The sequence below is a fragment of the Protopterus annectens genome, chromosome 3.part0 (assembly GCF_019279795.1).
Source record: "Protopterus annectens isolate FY-2018-M chromosome 3.part0, PAN1.0, whole genome shotgun sequence".
NCBI lineage: Eukaryota > Metazoa > Chordata > Ceratodontiformes > Protopteridae > Protopterus > Protopterus annectens.
In genome coordinates this window covers 1917796694-1917816664 of record NC_056731.1, presented here as the reverse complement: position 1 = coordinate 1917816664, position 19971 = coordinate 1917796694, and the positions used below count along the sequence as shown (strand labels likewise).

The 19971-nt window shown below is 37.8% G+C and overlaps 1 protein-coding gene across 1 annotated transcript in view; it reads left to right on the top strand.

Annotated features, from left to right (window-relative positions):
• The window catches only part of NBEAL2 (neurobeachin like 2), a 3059867-nt gene that overhangs the window by 2359538 nt on the left and 680358 nt on the right, over window positions 1-19971 (top strand). The window contains exon 34 of the mRNA XM_044066003.1: window positions 17162-17286. Within this exon, the coding sequence (XP_043921938.1) occupies window positions 17162-17286 (125 nt within the window). The remainder of the gene's footprint in view (window positions 1-17161; window positions 17287-19971) is intronic.

The following is a 19971-nucleotide window of genomic DNA, read 5'->3' as shown; positions in this document are numbered from 1 at the left end:
CAAGCTGCTATTTTGATTCAGGCCTTTTTGCAATCAGCAGTAGTAGTATTCTTAACTGCTCCAGTTACAGATTTATGGCTTTTACTAATAGTGCGCACTGTCATAGGGTACATCACAATTATGTAGTCTGTCGTCACTGTTTGCATATCTGTTAAAATGGTACCTCTTGAACATTATCATATTTACAGCTTTGTCCATTGGCTTTATTTCAGCTTCTAGTTACACTGATTTGTAAATCATTCAGCAGTTCCATAGCACAAATCCACTATAACTGGTTGCTGTAAAAGCTTTTCTAAGGGCACTGGGTGGAAAATCATCTTATATTTTTTACACTTGTTCTCACAATCAAGCAGAATCTGACAGACAGGCTTCATTTATCTCCAGAATATGTCAAAAGAATGCATAGAGCATCGCATACATTAGATCCCATGAATTAAATGCAGTTTCAAACAATATAATGCATTCTTTTGCTGCATAAAGTTTAAATGCAGCACATAACTCTTGCATCTTGGAAGTTTAGTTAGTTAGTTAGGGACATTCACATGCCTGTTCTGAAATTCACTGTGATTTAACGAACCAGCTGCATAATCACACACATTCCCTGAACTCAGTAGTTCACACTACCTAGTTATTTTGTTGCATTTACATAGTTCACATTAGAACTCTTGTAATCAATGAAATACTGTATATACATGACTAAACTTAAATCATGCAGAGTGTCCCTATGACCAACAAAGTACAGGCCAAGACCCACTTTGTATTTTCCTTTACTACCTTAGAGAGGAGCATACCATAGAAAGGTGTCGCAAGTGCCAGTTATAACATAGGCAATCATACATTTATATAAATGAAAACAAGCCATATTGACTTATTTTCAGTTGCAAAGATTGTACATCGCATGTAATCTGTACAGTCATTATCAGTTGAAAGTTACATAGTTCATTCAGTTTTGGTCTTCCCTTAAATCTCATTCCTCCTCCAAAACATTATATGTATTTTTCTCATAATTCCCATTTTTTTCCTCTGCAGTTTGCTCCTACCCTTTTCTATAGATCCCACTTCATATTCTTTTATCTCTGTTACTATATTCACTCCGTCTAATACATTTCGTTTAGAGTTTGATTTCCATTTTCTAGTAATCGCTTTTGTGGCAGCCACCAGAATTAAACTCGGCAAGGCCTTAACTGGATCTGAATTGCCTAGACATAGTATCAAAGCTCTAAAACTTAGTTACACCAATTTCCTCACCCAGAATGTCTGACAATAGTAAGCAGGGATTTTTTAAGTCTGCCAACTCATTTAATTCTCCAAAGTATGTTACTAGTTACCTCTTTCTTTCCTATCGTATCTCCAAACTTTGCATTCTACCTGAGGAAAATTTCTCCGGAGTCTGCTTGGGGTATAAAAATACCAATGCAAACACTTCCAAGCAAAAGTCCTAAATCTTCTAGACTTTGTTGCATATTTTGGAGCCAAATATGTATATATATCCTTCCATTGTTGGAGAATTGCTTATCCACTCTCCCTTCCCAATCCTTTCTAAACTCCTCTGATTGATTCTTGTAGTTATAATACAGTATTTTGTATGCCCTACTAATTATCCTTTTTTAACAGAAGCTTCTGTTCTAGATTCAACTAAAAATTCTACCAGTGCAGGTCTTTGACTAGGACCCCCCCCCCCCGTTCATTTCTCTTTGCCTGTACTCTGATATCAATCCTTGATAGGTAAGACAAGTCTCTAGCCTGCAGTCCAAATGTATTCTTGGCCTCTTCCCATTCTTTTACCATTCCCTCTCTAATTATTTGCTCCCATTACCTTGATTCCTTTGCCAGTTTTCTCCAGTAAATTCCAGTTCCTATTGCCTATTCTCTGTACCTCAAATGCATTCATCCCTATCGGCAGAATCTCCTTTCTCCTTTCCAGTGTTGGGTCAGTTCTTAGAATACTTTTTGCTGCTTATAAATATAATATTCTACATATAGAATCCCAGTCTCGTTATTTCTTGAGCTTCCACCTGTATCATCATCATCATTACTGTCCACTTTGACTTATAGCTTCCTGCTTGTGCTATATTTAATAGCCTTAATTGTGTAGCTCTGAAAAATCCCTTCAAATCAGGTAATCCCAAACTACCTTGTTCTGTTTGAAAGAATCAGCTTATCCCACGTGACTCTTCCCTGCTTCCCCTACCAAATAAAATCCTTCAGTTCTTTTAATTGCTATCCACTGCTTCTTATCTGGTTGATAGAAAATATGCCTGGCCTATTTATAAAACTAAAGGGACTAAAAACATTTTCACTGCTTATATCTTGCTATACATATCCAAGAAACAGAGCTTCCAGTTTCTCAGTTTTTGTATTGTCTTTTGTTTAGTCTCTTCCCACATATCCTTTGGCTGCCATAACAGAATCCCTTTTAACCCATACTCCTAGTATTTTATTTTACTATGTCCCATTAAATATAGTATTGCTGAACCAATCTGTATGTAGAAACATAGTTTACAGCTGTTGTCTTCATTTTATCTTCATTAATTTTGTATCCCAAAAAGACTTGAAACTGTCTCAGAATGTTCCACAACACTGAAATGTTCTTTTCTGGTTTTATCAGGTACAAAATAATATAATTTGCAAATAATGGCAGCTTTTTTGATTACCATACAATTCTATCCTTGATTTTCTGAGTCCTTAATTTTTTTTTGCCAATGGTTCTAAATGTAAAGCAAATAACAAAGGGAAAAGGGGACCACTCCTGCCTGGTTCTCTGCTCAAACAAAATTTATCAGAGAGGAACCCTCCCCCACACACTTTAATTTCCATCTCTGATCTCTCATACATCCCCCTAATTAACCTTATTATTGTGTCAGGGAATGCAAATGCTTCCATTGCCCCACTCCCATCTTTCTCTGTCAGATGTTTTCTCTGCATCAAGATCCACCAACAACAGTGGGATTTTCTTACATTCTGCTTCCCTCTGGATCATCATTGTTCTGTTAATGTTGTCAAATGTTTTCCTTCCCTTCGCAATTCCAGATTAAGCCATATATGTCAGTTTTGGCATCTTCTTTGCCATTCTTTCAGCCATTATAGACATAAAGACTTCATAATCATAGTTTAAATTTGAAACAGGTAGATATGAAGCTGAATCTGATGGGTCTTTACACTCTTTAAACATTGCAGCCTCCACAACTTTCTTCCAGGAAGTTGGTGCTTCTCCTCTTTTTAAAATACTATTTTCTGTGTGTTTCTATCAAAAAAACAAAAATATAATCCTTGTTTTCCCGCCTCTCCTCGACTAGTTTAGACCAGTTTACAGGCATTGCTGTATTCTGGGCTGTGGTGTAGTTCCTGTGTTGTCCATTACCTTACTTGGATAGAAGGAAGTTTCTTTGCTCACCAGTGGGAGTGGGGAGCCTTGAGCAGCCTACCTGTCCCTGTAGGAAGTGACCTCAGCACAAGAAGCTGTAGTAATTGGTTGTTTTGGACCATTTCTAGCTCTTTTGTAGTTCCCTGTTTAAAATCCGTGTTTGCACGGCTTTGCGCGGTTGTACACATAGCGCAGCGCTGGTTAAACAAGGTTAAACTTCTTCTGGCTCCGCCAAGTCTGCTCTTCAAATTTTCCCTTAAGGAAGCTCTACTCTTAGTATAATCAGACTACTCACTATATTATAAGCCTAGCACTTGTTCTCAATACTTCTCTACTAAGTAAGCACTCTCGTACTAAGTAAAGCACTACATCTACCTACCACCCCTGTGAATATCCACTTCCCTTAAAGGTACAGCACTCCCTTACTGTTCTAGCATGTCGAGTGGTAGATTACTGGCGTCCTCTCCAGTTCAGCTGGTCAATCTGGGTATCTTGAGACAATGCTACAATTGTCTCATGTACACAGACAACCCTCTCCTCCTCCCAACAAACACAAATACATGTGAGAGATGCAACTACATAGCCAAACTGGAGGCCGAACTCTCTCAACTCAGGGCTGGCATGACCAGACAGGGAGGAGATGGTAACCACACACACAACAATCCCAGTCCCACATAGACCTACCACAACTGCAAACCAAACACATAAAAACACAAAGACATACTCTGAGGCTCTAATAAAAAACTTACCAAAACAACAGAGGCTCCCAAAGCAGACATCCAAAAATCCATCACCTCAAAACAAAACACATGCAACACATACTTCAGTAAATCAGTGTGTCAACCAATCATAGCCCTTAAGGCCGAACACCATGCCTGATACACTAGTAATAGGTGACTCTATAGTCAGACACACTGATGTCCCGCTGACTAGGCTGAACAAGGAGAGGGTGACTGTGAGCTGTCTATCGGGAGCTAGGATCCGCCACATAACACATGCACTCAAGTCACTCCAAAGCAAGTACAAATATGACTCCGTCATTGTCCATGCTGGCGTGAATGACCTGAGACGTACCTCCCTGGACTACATGAAAAGAGACATAGAGGAGCTCTCTGATTATGTAGCCCAGGCTGGTATGACCCTGACCCTGAGCAGCATCTTGCCCTCACCAAGAATGATACCACAATACAAAGACAAGATGATCAGCTTTAATAATTGTCTCAAGTACTGGTGTCATTCTAAGGGGATCCAATGTCTGTCTGCCTGGGATGACATGTTGGACAAGCCACGCTGCTTCAAGGGATGGCTTACACCTGTCGCCACTGGGCTTCCGGATATTGGCTAAGGCTCTTGTCACCCCCATAGTGCCTTTTTTAGGCAATGCTCAAAAGACAAACCCACCTCCTTAGAAAACAAAATGGAAAAACTAAGGGTAATGCTGCTCAACGCCAGAAGTCTAAATCTCAAGATGCAGGTACTCGATGCACTCCTCAGCATGGAGAACATCGACGTCTGTGCAGTAACTGAAACCTGGTTCAAGGCTGCTGAGAGCACCCCAGCGCTACCAGGCTATACCTCGTATCATGCTTTTCAGCCCCAAAACCCGGGCCGAACCACAAAGGGAAGGGGGAGTGTCCATATTCATCAAGGACACCCACACCTCCAGGTTAGTAGCAACACATGAAGCATCAGAGACCATACAGGTGCAACTAACCATAGGCAAAACTGCTATACAACTGGTAGCATGTTACAGACCGCCCTCCCAATCTCAGGAACCCCACTCAGCCTTCCTGAAGACATTGGAGGATATGAATGTATCACAAAATACCATCATACTGGGAGACTTCAACTACCCAAACATAGATTGGGTACATTATTCTAGCCCTAATACCCTAGCCCAAAGGTTCCTGGAATTCATAAATTCAAATGCACTGGAACAACTAGTCACCTCTCCCACTAGGTAGATAATATACTAGACCTGATGATCACAAACATGGGGACAAAGTGCTCCACACCGAAGTATACCCCTCACTAGTGAGATCTGACCACAAACTAATCACCCTGGATATACATATCCCACCTCCACCCCCAGCACAAAAGACCACAGTGAAAAACTTCTCAAAAGCAGACTTCACTCTTCTTAAGACTGAGATGGTATCCTTTAAGCCCACTGTGCCAGTGGATACCACATCCCACAATGCCGAATCCTTCACAAATGCTTTCTATGGACATCTCCAAGAATGCATGGCTCATGCAATCCCAAATAAATCCAAGTCCCTCTCCACCAAAGGCAAGCGTCCTGTCTGGTGGACCTCAGCCCTTAACAAATTGTATAACAAAAGAAGGACGCTATTGCACGTCAGAGCAAAATCCCATGAAGGGAAGACATCTCTGATCAACATTAGCAGAAAACTACGTTCTCTCATAAAAACATCCAAGGCCAACTTTGAGAGAAAAATCGCTAAGGACACTAAAGATAACCACAAAGCCTTCTTCAGCTATGTTAGAAACCTGGGCGGAAACCCTCAGATATGCTCAGAGTTAGTTCACAACAACAAAAAATACACTGAACCCACAGATATTGCCAACATTCTGGCTGACAGGTTCAGTGCAAATTTCTCCCCTCCCTCACCCCCAAAAGAAGAAATACTTATCCCAGCTGAATGTAATCTCCCTGTCATCTCAGATGTCCAAGCGAGAACCACGCTAAACAAAGCTAAAACACAGCATCAGTGGGATCTGACGGTATCCTGGGTTGCGTGTTACGTGAACTCCAAGAGGAGCTAAACCCACACATAAAAATGCTATTTAACCTTAGCCTTACTTCAGGATATGTACCTGAACACTGGCGTTCAGCAACAGTGGTCCCACTCCACAAAGGGGGTACCTCTACAGACCCTGGGAACTACCGCCCCATAAGCCTAACCAGCCTGGTCTGCAAAGCTATGGAAAGAATCATTATGGAACTCATAAACAGAGACATAGGGGACCTACAGACACTTGACCCCACCCAGTTCGGCTTTGTAAAGGGCAGATCCTGCCTTTTGAACCTGGTTGACTTTTTCGAAACAGTCACTAGAGCCATTGATGAGGGCAAAGCAGTCCATACAGCCTACCTGGACTTGGCTAAGGCCTTCGACACAATACCCCACTCTGGCATCATAGATAAGCTCAACAACTTAAACGATCTCAGTCCCTTATGTCACTAGATGAGTTGCAAACTGGCTAAAGGACAGAACCCATAACGTTAAAATCGCTGGAGCAATGTCAGACTCAAAGCCAGTCACAAGTGGTGTCCCACAGGGATCTGTCCTGGGACCCCTCTTGTTTGGCATTTATTTCTCAGATGTTAAAGCAAACATGGGAGGGTTGTGGCTGACAAAGTTCGCAGATGACTGCAAACTAGGCGCCATAGTCAATACACCAGCGGACACATACATCCTACAAAAAGGCCTCACAGAAATGGACAACTGGTGCCAGAGTCACAGCCTTAAACTAAATGCCAAAAAATGTATAGTCACCCCCTTTGGGAAAAACAAAGTACCCACAAATTATCACATAGACAGCAACCCACTGGGTATGGAAAAAGTAATCAGGGACCTAGGGACCCAAGTCGACAGCGACTTCTCATTTGACACCCACATTGCCAAAGTGGTTAGAAAAACATTCTACCTTGCACACCTCATCATGAAGGGATTCACATCCAGATCCAGGGATGTCATTGTATCCCTATACTCCTCCCTCATCAGACCCATGATTGAGCACAATGCCCCATTTGGTATGTACCTCACCCGGCATTTTCAACAGCTGGAGAGACCACAAAAGTACCTCACCAAGAGGATCAAGGGTCGCCAACATATGTCTTATTCTGCCAGACTAAAGAAACTTCAGCTCTATTCAGTAGCATACCGCCTGCTCAGAGGTGCCTTTACCTTTGTCTTATTTGTAGTAACATATACTTTCCACCACTGTTAAGACTTATACTTAGCAAGGCTTCCAACTGCAGTTGCAGGTAGTGATTTCACTAGATACTTTTTTAAACACTTTTCTATAAACATTTTTATATGCAGAACTGTTATGCATTGTTTTTAGACTGTAACAAACTGAGAGCTTTATATGTGCAAGTGGATTTCAATTTCAGTGTTACAGCTTGTATTGCAAACAGCCTTCACAATAACATTTTGCCTGCTCAGAGGTGATCTCTGCCTGACGTACAAGGACATGTCCAATCAGGATCTGATGGACATGCTCCACCTCAAAAAATCCAAATCCATCAGGACCACGAGAGCCAAGACTTAAACCTCGGCACAAGTATGAATAGGACATGCTGGAGGGATAGATTCATAACCCAGAGGCTTCCCATGCTTTGGAACAAGATCCCAGTTCGTATTAGGCAGAGCCCCTCACTGACTCTCTTCAAGAGAAATCTTGATGAGTGGATGGGAGATCGTAAGTTTACCCCAGGGGTCACATCTGTGTCACTGCTAGACAGGGGCACAGTAAACTAATTCTATTATATAAGGGGACCTTCATTGTGTCACTACTAGACAGAGGCACAGTATTCTAATTTTATTCTGTACATTTTTGTACCATTTCATGGGGTGGCAAAAGCCACATCACTATGGCTAGGCTTACAAATGCCCCAGGGCAGATAGCCTAGTACTATACTATGAAACTATTAAACAAAACCTTCCAGATCTTTATCAGTTTTTCCCTACTAGCTTCCAAACTTACCATCTATTCCTGGAGACTTTCCTGTAGATTGGTTATGTATCACCATTTTTATCTTGCCTTCTTCTATCCTAACTGTTAATTAAGCCTAATGTACCTCTAACCTTGGCATATTTAATTAATCCATAAACATTTAATTTGTACTTTTTCTTGATTTTCACATTTCTTTGCTTTATATAGATTTTCATAAAATTTCTGAAATATCTGTGATATCTCTACAGGATCTCTGGTTATTTTCCTTGTTGTAGGTTCCCTAAGCTTGGCAATAAACCTTTCTGCTTTCTGTTGCCTGAACTATTGTGCTAAAATTGTTTGTGCTCTGGAGTTGTTATTGAAAAATAGTTGCTTAATAGCAATCTCTCTAAACTCATGCATATTGTCCAGGTAGTGCCTTATTTTGTCTTTAGCACTCTGCAGTTGCACCTCTTCTTGTTCTGTGAGATTCCTTTTATTCTGCAGTACCTTAACCATTGTCAGTCCCTCTAAATAATTCTTGTTACTTCTTAATCTTATCTTTTTCTTTTATTTTTGCCCTGTTTTTAAACTCCACTTTCATTTTATCCCATTTCTAGCTATATTTTCTGCAGAAATTTCTAACCTTTCTTCTAACTCCCAAATAATTTCCACTACCCATTCCGTAAATTTCTGTCATTTTTATTTCATTACCCTGAATTTTTATTTTAGTTATTATTGGTGCATGATCTGAAATAATTATTGCATGCATATCAAAGCTTTCAGTTAAATGCACGAGTTCCTGTGAAGTATAATTTCTGTCTAGCTTATCCCAGTTTTTGTACCTTGGGGAATAATATGGACATTCTCTCCATGCTCCTAATACTGATTTCACATCTTTCATACCAAACATTTCATAAATTTCTTCACAAATCTACCCACTTTTGTTATATTTTCCCTTCTAGCCACCCCTTGTGCATCCTCACTATTTGCAAGTCAAATTCCAATCCCCACCTATCAGTAATAGTCCCTGATGAAAGATGATTATTTGTTCCAGAATCATCTTAAACTCCATTGTAGCAGTTTTAGGTGGAATATAAGTACATGGGAGTGCAATCTTCCTTACCAGTAGCCCCTTACTACAACAGATATGCCATTATCTTTTTCCCCCTCTTCTATTGCTGTTTGAGCTACTCTGGCAATTAATATAATCACTGCCCCTTTCCTTTGTCACAGATATTCTGCTGAATAACAATCCTGAAATCCTTTCTTTATCAAATACACATGCTCATTTCTTTCCAAAACATGCCTCCTCTAGCATAGCTGTTTGCACTCTGCATTTCTTAATATTAAGTTCACCACTTTTTTCTTTTTTGTATATATCTGTGAGACCATTCATGTTCAAAGTTAATATGGAAAGTGTTGACATTGTGATAAGAAGTTATTATTCTCCCCTTGTATGTAAAACTGCTTTTTTAAATGTGTAGTTTCAGCTTTTATGTTACTTACATACACTAATGTTTGGCATGTTGATCTTTTATACAGTTGTTTGTTGTTATATCCATGTAAACCTATGTCTCATCTTACAAGACTTTTTGTTTTAGTGAAAACCCTCAAAAAAAAAAAACCCAGAACCTATTAACATAATATAGTCAAACAAAACTATGTACATTTTCAAATAATGAAGTTTAATCCTCCTAATAGGAACAGTTGTCCCAGATTAACAGCTACACTCATCGACTTTAATTGACCTATAATTAAGGTTATCCATGCTAAGACATATGTGGTACAGCCAGTGCTTCTACTTACACTAAGTGCTGTCTTTTATCTTATCTTTATTCTTCCAGATGTAGAAAACAACTTGAATGCTTTCAGAAACAATTATCTTGTAGCCTTTGAAAGAAAAAAATACTCTTTTTATTGTCCTCTTATCTGTTTGTCTCCATAGAAGCATGAGATCCAGATGCACAATTGCCTTCAGCTACAAGCTTCTCATGTTGCACTGTGAGCATTTATTTGCTGAAGGAAAACTTTTCCTTACATTTAGTATTCTATTATTTTCTTGTTTCCACTTAAAACATGTTGTTAGATCAACTCAAGGGCCTTAATCCAGACATTTCCCTATGCAAAAGTAAGAAAAAGCATACAATTTTACTTAAATTATCATCTGTATAGTTGTACAACTCATCCATCAAATTAGCAATCTAAGATTACAGCCCGTTATCTTAAATATGCCTTTGTCCAAGCTTTCTTTTCTTTTTACATTGCATTGCATACATTTCTTAAAACTAAACAAGAAGAAAGAAGAAGAAAAAAAGGGGCACCTGTTCATTTTATTATCCCTATAACACACAAAAAATTTAAAATGATTTACTATATAACATGTGGTATATGTCGTATTTTATAAAACTACTTTCCTGACAGTTACCGCCTTCCTTCCTCTTCTCTCTCCGTAATGTTCGTCCAGACATTAATGACATGAAGTAGAACATATGCTTTGGAGTCCCCTGTATGTTTAACAAAGTCAAAAAGTCCAATATTTCCAATTTTTTAGTTCAGCCATATTTCACAAATGTGATTGATGCTTTGAATCCCACGTTTACTTATTAATTTCTGCGTTCCTGGTTTTCTTCCTGTTTCTTCCATCTCCTAACTCCAGTCTCTGGTTCATTTCCTACGTTCTCCTGGTTCTTCAAGTCGGCTCCTGTGCTTTTTTCTCTGTCTGTCAAGGGTTTTTCTTTGTAACATTGGAAAATGTTTTACTGGCAGTGTTTCACTATGAGCTTTGTTATCAGAAGATTAAGAATCAGAGTCCCCTTCTGTCTGATAGCTCATTGTTTATAGAAAAACATGTGTATTTCCCCTATAGCATGTTCTGCATCAAAAATGATTTTGATCCATCAGGAAAAATATTATGAAGAAAGCTGAATATAACAGCTTGAATCTTGTACCTGTCCCTCAACATTTCCTGAATACTGGAATAAATTTACTCCTCTTCTTCATAGTGTACAGTGAGTAATAATTTTTCACAAACACTCTACTGTCTCCAACTTTTAGTACTTTGTTCTTCTGCCACAGTTTTGTCAGAATCAACTCTTTCTGTTGGTAGGATTGCATCTTTACTTTCAGAAGTTTTGGCTGCTTTCTCAGGGCTACATTTGGAGCATACACATGATGTGTCCTTTCAGTTAACAACTTCTGCTGTGGAGTACCTGTTCATTTGGTTATTTGTGTTTTCATACAGTTAATACAGTCTTTTCCTTTGTTTCCCTAGTACAGCAAAAAATCTTAGGGTTATTACAAATGGAATCTAGGTTTATTCTTAATTATAAAAATAAATTTGTAAAATGGAATGAACATGGAATGAGATCCTAAATATATCCATATATTTCTTAGAATAAATCATTGTTTCAGAAAAAAGAATTTAGTGTATAATATGCAGTCTGAATTTTAATAAAAATTGTAATATAATAAATAAATATATATATATAAATTAATAATAATAGTGTTATTGGATAAAAAATGGATAAAAAAATAAATTCAAATATATAATATATAAAATATATAAAAATAAAAATAATAAAATATAAAATATTATATATATATAATATATATATATTTTATATATATTGATATTTAAAATTATGAAAGTGAAGAAAGTCAGTATTTTTTTAGATGCAATTAATGTTATAGTTAATAAATAATTTTTATTTAAATCATTGAATAAAGGTTGGTGCACCAATAATGCAATTAGATGTATATATAAAAAGGGGTGGTGTTTGACTTGTAAAAAATGTATTCAAGGAGAGAGAAGCGAGGTACCAGAATTAAAAGAGTTTCATCAAACATTTCAGTGCTTGTGTTCCTGTTTCGTATACTAAATGATTTTGGAGTATTGGAGGATTGGAGGTGTTTGTGTTTGAAGGTTTCCCTATGTGCTTTGTCGTCTAGTTCTATCATTTTTTGAAACATCTCTTCTTGAGCAGTATCATGCTCAGCCAGCCTTTTCTTCATTTCATCCTCTGATTTTTTGCATTTTTATTAACAAATCTAAATATCTGCTTAAAGATTCTTCCATTTTTCCAGCCTTTTGTTGTTTGAGTTGTTATATTCCTTTAGTGTTTGTTTAGTTTAATCAGCGCACATTTGACTTATTTTTTCCTCTAGTTTACTAGAAGTGATGTCTTGCACCAAAGCTGAAGCTTGAACTGCTTTTTGCTGAACAGCTGCAGGAATCTTCCCGGTTAGTATTTTTTCTTCACCATTTGTGGTTGATTTTCTTTCACGTTCTCTAAATTTCTTCTTTGTTGGCATCCAGGCAGTGTACTTACTAGCCAGTAACAAAAAAAAAAAAAATACCCAAAAAGACAAATTCACTGGCTCTCTTTTCTGAGTTTCTGTTTTCACACTGGGAAACTGATATCAAGCTGTTATTCAGTGTGCAGCCATCTTGGAAGTCCACAAGTGCCAGTAATTTAATCCAGTCACCTAAAGGTGCAGCAGGGGGAGCTTTTGGTCTACTTTTTGTTTTTTTTTAAACAAGAAACCCCTTTAATAAATTATCACTTATGACATTGGCAATCATACATTTTTATAAATGAAAACAAGCCATAATTACATATTTTTAGTTGCATACAGTATGCATCACTTATAATTTATCCAGTCATTGTCAGTCACACATTATAAAGCTCATTCAAAGCCTGCCTTTTTTTAAACCTCATTCCTCCAACAAAACATTATTCTGTATGTATTGTTCCCACAGCTTTTGGTCTACTTTGTGACCAAAACAGTGTTGACCTTTAAGAAATTCAGTTGTACGGACTGAGACCCAAGTTTGAACATTGCCATAAAGACAGGTATCCATACAGCAGGTCAAGAGTTAGACTCTCAATATGGCATGTTTAGTGATCAACTGAAGCATGGTCCCTGCAACTTTGTCCTGACTTTGTGATGACTCCCGCCCAAAATTAGGACTGTAGGAGGTGTGTTTTTAGTTCCCACCCCGTGTGGCATGTGTCTCAGAGTTCTCTATGTGCAGTCTATCCCAGTGATGGTGAACCTTTTGAGTTTGGAGTGTCAAAAGCTCATGCAAAGAATAATTCAGTGCACTTCACATGAGCAACGAATGCAAAAGCAATGTTCTTGGTAATTTGGGTGTTTGTGATCGCTGGCGTGTCACCCAGAACATTGTGGCATGTGTCACCTTTGACATGCGTGTCATAGGTTCGCCATGACTGGTCTACCCTATTTAATCAGTTGGAATCCAAGACTGACCAATCTGATCCCGGAGAGCAGGTTTTTGAGTTACCCTGCAATGGATTGTGGCATTGTTGACTGAGAAATCAACTATAAATGTTATGCTTAGAAACTAACTTTTAAGGGGGCAGTTCTGTTCACATTCATATTTATATTTATGCACTTTATTATTAACTTTTTCATCTGTGTTATTTTCTAATGTTCTGTAGTGAGGATTTCTTTCAGCAGTTTAGCAATAGAAAATATTTTATGTGAACATACAAGAGCGTAAACCATTAGATAACATAATAAGGCTCATCCCAAATCATTAAAAATATGTATTAGAATTACCACTTAAGCAGCACAAATGTTTCATAAAAATATTGTTAAAAGGTTTACTTCATAAGTGTGTTACTTATTGCTTGACTTAGCATCTTTGTTGATAATATTACATGTATACTAGGTATAGAAATATTCACAGCTACTAACCATTGAGTGATGAGTTGATAAAACCTAGTTTTATGTGTTATTTTTTTCTCTTTTTCTTTACCATTATTTTAATAATGCTTTGTTTAGCTCCATTTGATAGGTGATTTTTTTCAAACATCTTTATTGAATTATCGTTTGTGGCATAGGCAAATTTACATTCATATAAAAATAATCAAACTGTAGTAACATAACAAGCATTATACTTCACATATATTGCTGTGTATCATATAACCTAAACAATATTACATAAATTATCCAATTCCTGCCTTTTTTAAGACAAGACACATATTTATTAAACCATCACTTACTATATAGGCAATCATACATTTTTATAAATGAAAACAAACCACACTGACACAGTCCTAGTTGCACACATTTTACATCACAAACCATACTGACACACTCCCAGTTGCGAACATTATACATTACTGATCTATCCAATCTTTCTCATTCAAGTATTACATAGCTCATATAAGTCATGATGCCTTTTAAACCCCATTCCTCCCTTGTATGTATTGTTCCAATAATTCAGTTATTTACCTATGTAGCATGCTCCTACCCTTTTGTAAAGATCTCAATTCCAGTTGTTTTATCTCTGTTACTATTAGTATAGTTGGTTTAGATATTGATTTCCATTTTCTAGTAATTTCTTTTTTGGCAGCCACCATTATTAGATTCAGCAAGGCCTTACCATGTCTAGGCAATTCCGATTCTGTATCATAGCTCAGAAAAATCATCTCCCTTGTCAGACCAGTCTGCCCACCCAGCATCTCTGACAGCGCATCCCGCAGGGAACCATTAAAGTCCACCAAGTCACTGCATTCCCAGTTGCCAATTACCTCTTTCTTCCCCTTCACACCTCCAGGATTTGCTGTCTGCCTGAGGAAAAATTCTCCGGAGTATGCTTGTGGTATAAAAATATCTATGTAAACATTTCCAGGCAAAAATCCTAAATTTTCTAGTTGTTGCATATTTGGGAGACATACATGTATCCTTCCATTATTTCTTTGTGAATTGGTTATCCAATCTCCCTTCCCAGTCCTTTCAAACCTCGTCTGATTGATTCTTATAGTTATGATGCAGTATATTTTAGATGTCCTACTAATTATTCTTTTTTTAATGGCAAATTCTGTTCTAGATTCTTTTAAAATTTCTACTAGTGCTGGTCTTTCATTTAGAACACCCCTATTTCTTTCTCTTTGCCTATACTCTGATATCAATCCCTGATAGGGAAGGCAGTCTCTAACCTGCAGTCAAATAAATTTTTGCCGTCTTCCCATTCTATCATCTTTCCCCTCTCTAGTTATATGCTCCCAGTATCTTGGTTCCTTTGCCAGTTTTCTGCAAAAAATGCCAGCTCCCTCTTGCCTATTGTCTGTATCCCTAATTGCAGTCATCCGTATCGTCAGAATCTCTTTTCTCCATTCCCATATTGGTTTAGTTCTTAGAATACTTTCTGCTACTTTATGGATATTATATTGTGTTTGATTATTGTTATTCTCCTTAAAGGTCTGCATCCAGAATCCCAGCCTCTCCTTGTTTCTTGAGCTTCCCCCCTGTTTCATTATCATCATCCCTTTCCACTTTGAGTTATAGTTTTCGGCTTGTGCTATGTATAGGAGTCTTAACTGATTGTTAATGTTAAAACATAAGTTGCCATGTTGTCTTCTTGGTTTACCTTTTTGTGTGAGTTTTTCTTCTTAGTGCCCTGTAAAACTGAACCTCACTCGTAGTGCTAACCCAGTTAACTAACTAATAAATATTATCTGTATTTATTGCCCAGTGTACCATTTCCTGTTGCTGGTGACTTGTATTTGATTCTTGTGCTTTCTTTCTAATTGGATCTTATGTTACACATTATCTGTATATGCAAGTACAAGTCTGCGTGCACGTTGACTTGGAGTTGCTCCACTATAGTCCTTTCCTCTGTCTATATATGAGAAACTACTTTCTTCTGCTTTCTGCCAATGTAGTCATTTTTCTGTCAGTATACTGAACCTCTAAATTTGAAATTTCAGGATGAAAAGTTTCAATAACTTCAGTTTGTTAGACAATGACATTTATGATTAGTGTAGAACTGGCAACTTAAGCTGCTGTGTGTCTGACACTGCTAAAATAACTTCTCTAGAGGAGTGTGTCTGCTTTTGTTTGTGAGCAGTCACGGTTTACTGCACATAATTTGCCACAGGACTCGTAGTTAAAAAAATTATTCTTTAAATTCTATGGAGACATGCTTAACTGCGATGATGATTTTTTTGTTTCTTTTAAAACATAAGTAGCACGTTGTCACAATGGTTTTACTGTAGATTATGCTTTTTCTTATTCTTTGATCTCCTTATAGAATACCTTCACTTGAAATAATAGTATTTGCACATTTTACTACATCTTGATGTCTTTATAACAGAAGAAAGTGTAAGATTATTGTTTTGGGATGCAGTTTTGATGTTCAGAATGCACACAATAGGACTTAAAGCATGACTGGTTGTGTTTAACATTGTTTTGTGTATTAGTTCTGCTAAACATGGAGATAAATGAAACTAGTAGCATATTATTGAATTTTACAGTAGATTAAATAATTTTAAAATATCAGCCTATTCAGAGCCGGATTTCAGCAGAAATCGCAACTTTCACTTTCATCTCAGTCAATCACAACATTGTTCCCCACAGCCGAGAGCTTTGTCTTAAAAGGAAAGGAATTTTTTCTCCTATCACCTCCAATCAGGAGTCCTCTCCCAAAATTTCCCTAAAATTTGAATTGCTGATCTTCTTTTTTTCCTCCCCCTTGAGCCAGCTGTTCTTGTTCCTGGAAATTCTTCTTGGAAACCTTTATTCCTGGTTGCCATGCTGTGCCCATTTAGGGTGTATCTGATTCATGCTCTCTCTGTCGGCTCCCCTATTTAGTCTTCCACAAAAGACAGAGTTCATTGAGAACTTATGCTGATAACAAAAAGGCCTTCCTGTCTCAAAAGTGACCTTATCTAGATGGCTTTCTTCACATGGAATCTTAAGACCATACAGTGCTGGTCCTCCCATCCTTTATGTATAGGTGTTATACCGTATAGACAACAAAGCGGATCTGGGTACTTATCAGCCGGGCGGGGGCTGCCTCGGCTGCTGAAAAAAGAAACTGAGTCTTTAGTGCCGAGCCCCGAGAGGGGAGGGATCGGCTGGGCTCTCAGACAAAGAAGAAAGAGAGAAGACAACTAACATGGAACGTTATGGTAGGTACATAACTTCTCATTTAGTGAGCAACTGTAGATTAAAATGCTTTGAATCTGTTCTAAATTAATGGGGACTTTTTTCTGGTAGTTGCTTTAACACATTTATGTTTGCAGGTCTTTTAACCATGCAAAGTTGAATGCATATTCTTTATTTTTTTCCATTTTCCAGTAACCCACAAGAAATAAAGTGGAAACTTTCAAGTGCTGAGACCTTTTCTAGAATGAGGCTGAAGCTTGTCCCAAACTACAGCTTTGATTTGCATGCTGAGGCCAGTGCTTTGCGGGACAACCAAGGTAAAGGTATAAAGCAATTCTCATTTATCTCATATATATGTTCATTTTATTTCAAGTTGTATACATTTTTTATTTATTTTACTTGCATTTAGTTGTTTCATGATCCCACTGAGGCATGGTATAAGCAAGTGGATGCATTCAAGTTAAGGAGTATGTAGAGTGCTGGTCCTAGGTTATTTTGTGCCCTAGGCAAAACATATTAGTTAGCCCCTTGTTTTACAAATAAGTTACTTTTTTTAATTGAAATTATAGAAAAAGGAAACATTGATTTAAATTGACATATTTATTGCACAAAAAATTACAGATGGATTACTAGTATCTGGTTGACCATGCCAGGACTGTTAGAAATATTGGTTGGGTGGTGGGTGGGTTGGGCCGGTGGTGTAATGGTTGGGTGCTGCCAAACACAAGGTGCAAGGTGGTTTTGAATCTCACAATAATTAATTAGCTAAAAAATGGCTCACAAGGGCAGGTAGCCTAGTACTAACCTATGAACCTATGAAAATTGCAAACTGCCCCCAAAACAGCCAGCTCACTGCAGATTTTGTCTTCTACTATGATCTGGTTGACCCTGCCAAACTCCAGGCCCAGGATGTTAGAAACAAAGAACAAATATATAACCAGTCCACCTTTTCATTTTAATCAGTATCTGGTCGATCCTTCCAAAAATAATAAATAGTTAAATACATAAATGATCTGGTCGACCCTGCCAGGAAAAAAAATGCAATATGTAGTATCTGGTTGGCCCTGCCAGGAAAAAAAATGCAATATGTATATCTGGTTGGCCCTTTTGGAAAAAAAAAAGAAATAGAAGAAACCATTATTTTTTTTCACACTTACCTGAAAAGAAACTATCTGCTGTCACTGTGGATTAGTTTTCAGTTAGCAGTAATAAAATTCACACCTCTGAAGAAGACTCCACTGCCACTCACTCTCTCTCTCACTCTTGCTTGTTGCTTTACCCAATGCAAAGAGCAGGAAGAGAGCGTGAGAGCAGTAGGACTAATCAACAGCCACGTCATGTACATGGCTGCTGACTAAACAGTCCAATCGGACTCAAATCCCTGCAGTCTCTAGTTAATCTGGACTGTTTTTAAAGCAGTCTGACAATGGTAACAAGAAAAGTAGGTGTGTTTTTTTTTTTTTTTTTTTTTTGTTAAAACGGAACTCAAGCATGCATGCACACTGCTCCGAATTCCACAAATGCCCTCTGCATTTACCCAAATTAGAGAGGTATTATGAGCCACCTGGCTGCGCCCCCTCATGATCCTACGCCCTAGGAGAATGCCTAATTAGCCTTAATGGTGGCGCCAGCCCTGAGTATGTAGGAACAGAATGGAACAAGCAGTGAGAAATATCAGTAAATAAATTCAAAACATGAATATTAGAAAGTATAAACATCATTATTGCAGAAATCTTTACACATGTATTTAGTTTTATAAAAATTTAATCACCATGGTGAGTACAAGCAGCAGTGATTATCATAATACAAAAAATATTTTTAACACGGAATATCATGCCATAAAGAACTTGAATTTGAGGTTCCACAGATACCTGGAGGAATTGGCTAAGCTCTCGAGTTACCATGCCTTTGATAGGAGACTTGAGTAAAACTGTTGAGTATCCTCTTCTCTTGCAGCTATGTGAACTCTTACTTTAATACCTTGGGTTGAAATGTCTTTTGAAACACTTTTGCACTGTGGATGCAATTAGGAATTTCTTCAGTACCAGCAAAATGACTAGATTCTTTAGGAAAGAAGTCCAAGTTACTAGGAGCATTTGCAAAGCAATGTTTAGTAAAGGGGCATGATAGTCTGGGATCCATTCCTTAAAGGAATGCACACCAGTGATAGTAACTGCCCCTCATTTTCCAAAAAAAAAAAAAAAACTGCCCAAGGCATCCTACATGTAAAAACATCTACTGATCGAGGTAAATATATCTTTGTGATCCTGCTGGTGAACTAACACTTACATTTTGTTTTAGATCTGTGGCAGCAAGCCTCCACTCTTGTCATAACAGCAGGTCCTAACTCCTATCATTGTTATGACTTGTATTCAAGGTGCAGTCAGGTCACTGAGGCACAAATAACTAAGTTTCAAGTCTAAAAATGTCCTTGGAAATAGAGATGGGGTAAGGAGATGAGACCATAGTAGGGGGAGCAAACAAGCGCCTACTGTGTATTGGCATATAAAATGATTCCTGCACTCCTCCGTCAATCCAAACAACAGCATGATCCATTTTTAAGAAACTGAGAAAAATTGAAAAAGCTTTGAGGCTCATACAGAAGTCCAGGTTATGTATATGGCGTCACTGTTGGAATCTATTTCCTAGGTATAGATCTCTCACAGGCATTGGGGAAGTAGTATCTGTTATAGAAGCTGTCTGATACAGCCACTGCTCCAGCTCTTTCATGACCATGTAGGAAACTCACATGAACTTCACTAAAATGTGTATGTGTGTCTGTGCAGAAGTAGTTTTGTCTTCAGAGATCTCATGTGAAGCCTAGCTGTAGGAGTGTAAGAGATGTTTCTGTAGAACTCACCATGAAGTGAAAACCTTGAGCAGAAACTGAGCTTGCAACATCACTTTTCTAAAAATAACCAGAGAAGAAAATTACATTAAGAATCTTTCCTGGTGTAGGAAAACCCTGTTTTGGGCTGATTGTATGCTAGATTTAGCATCTT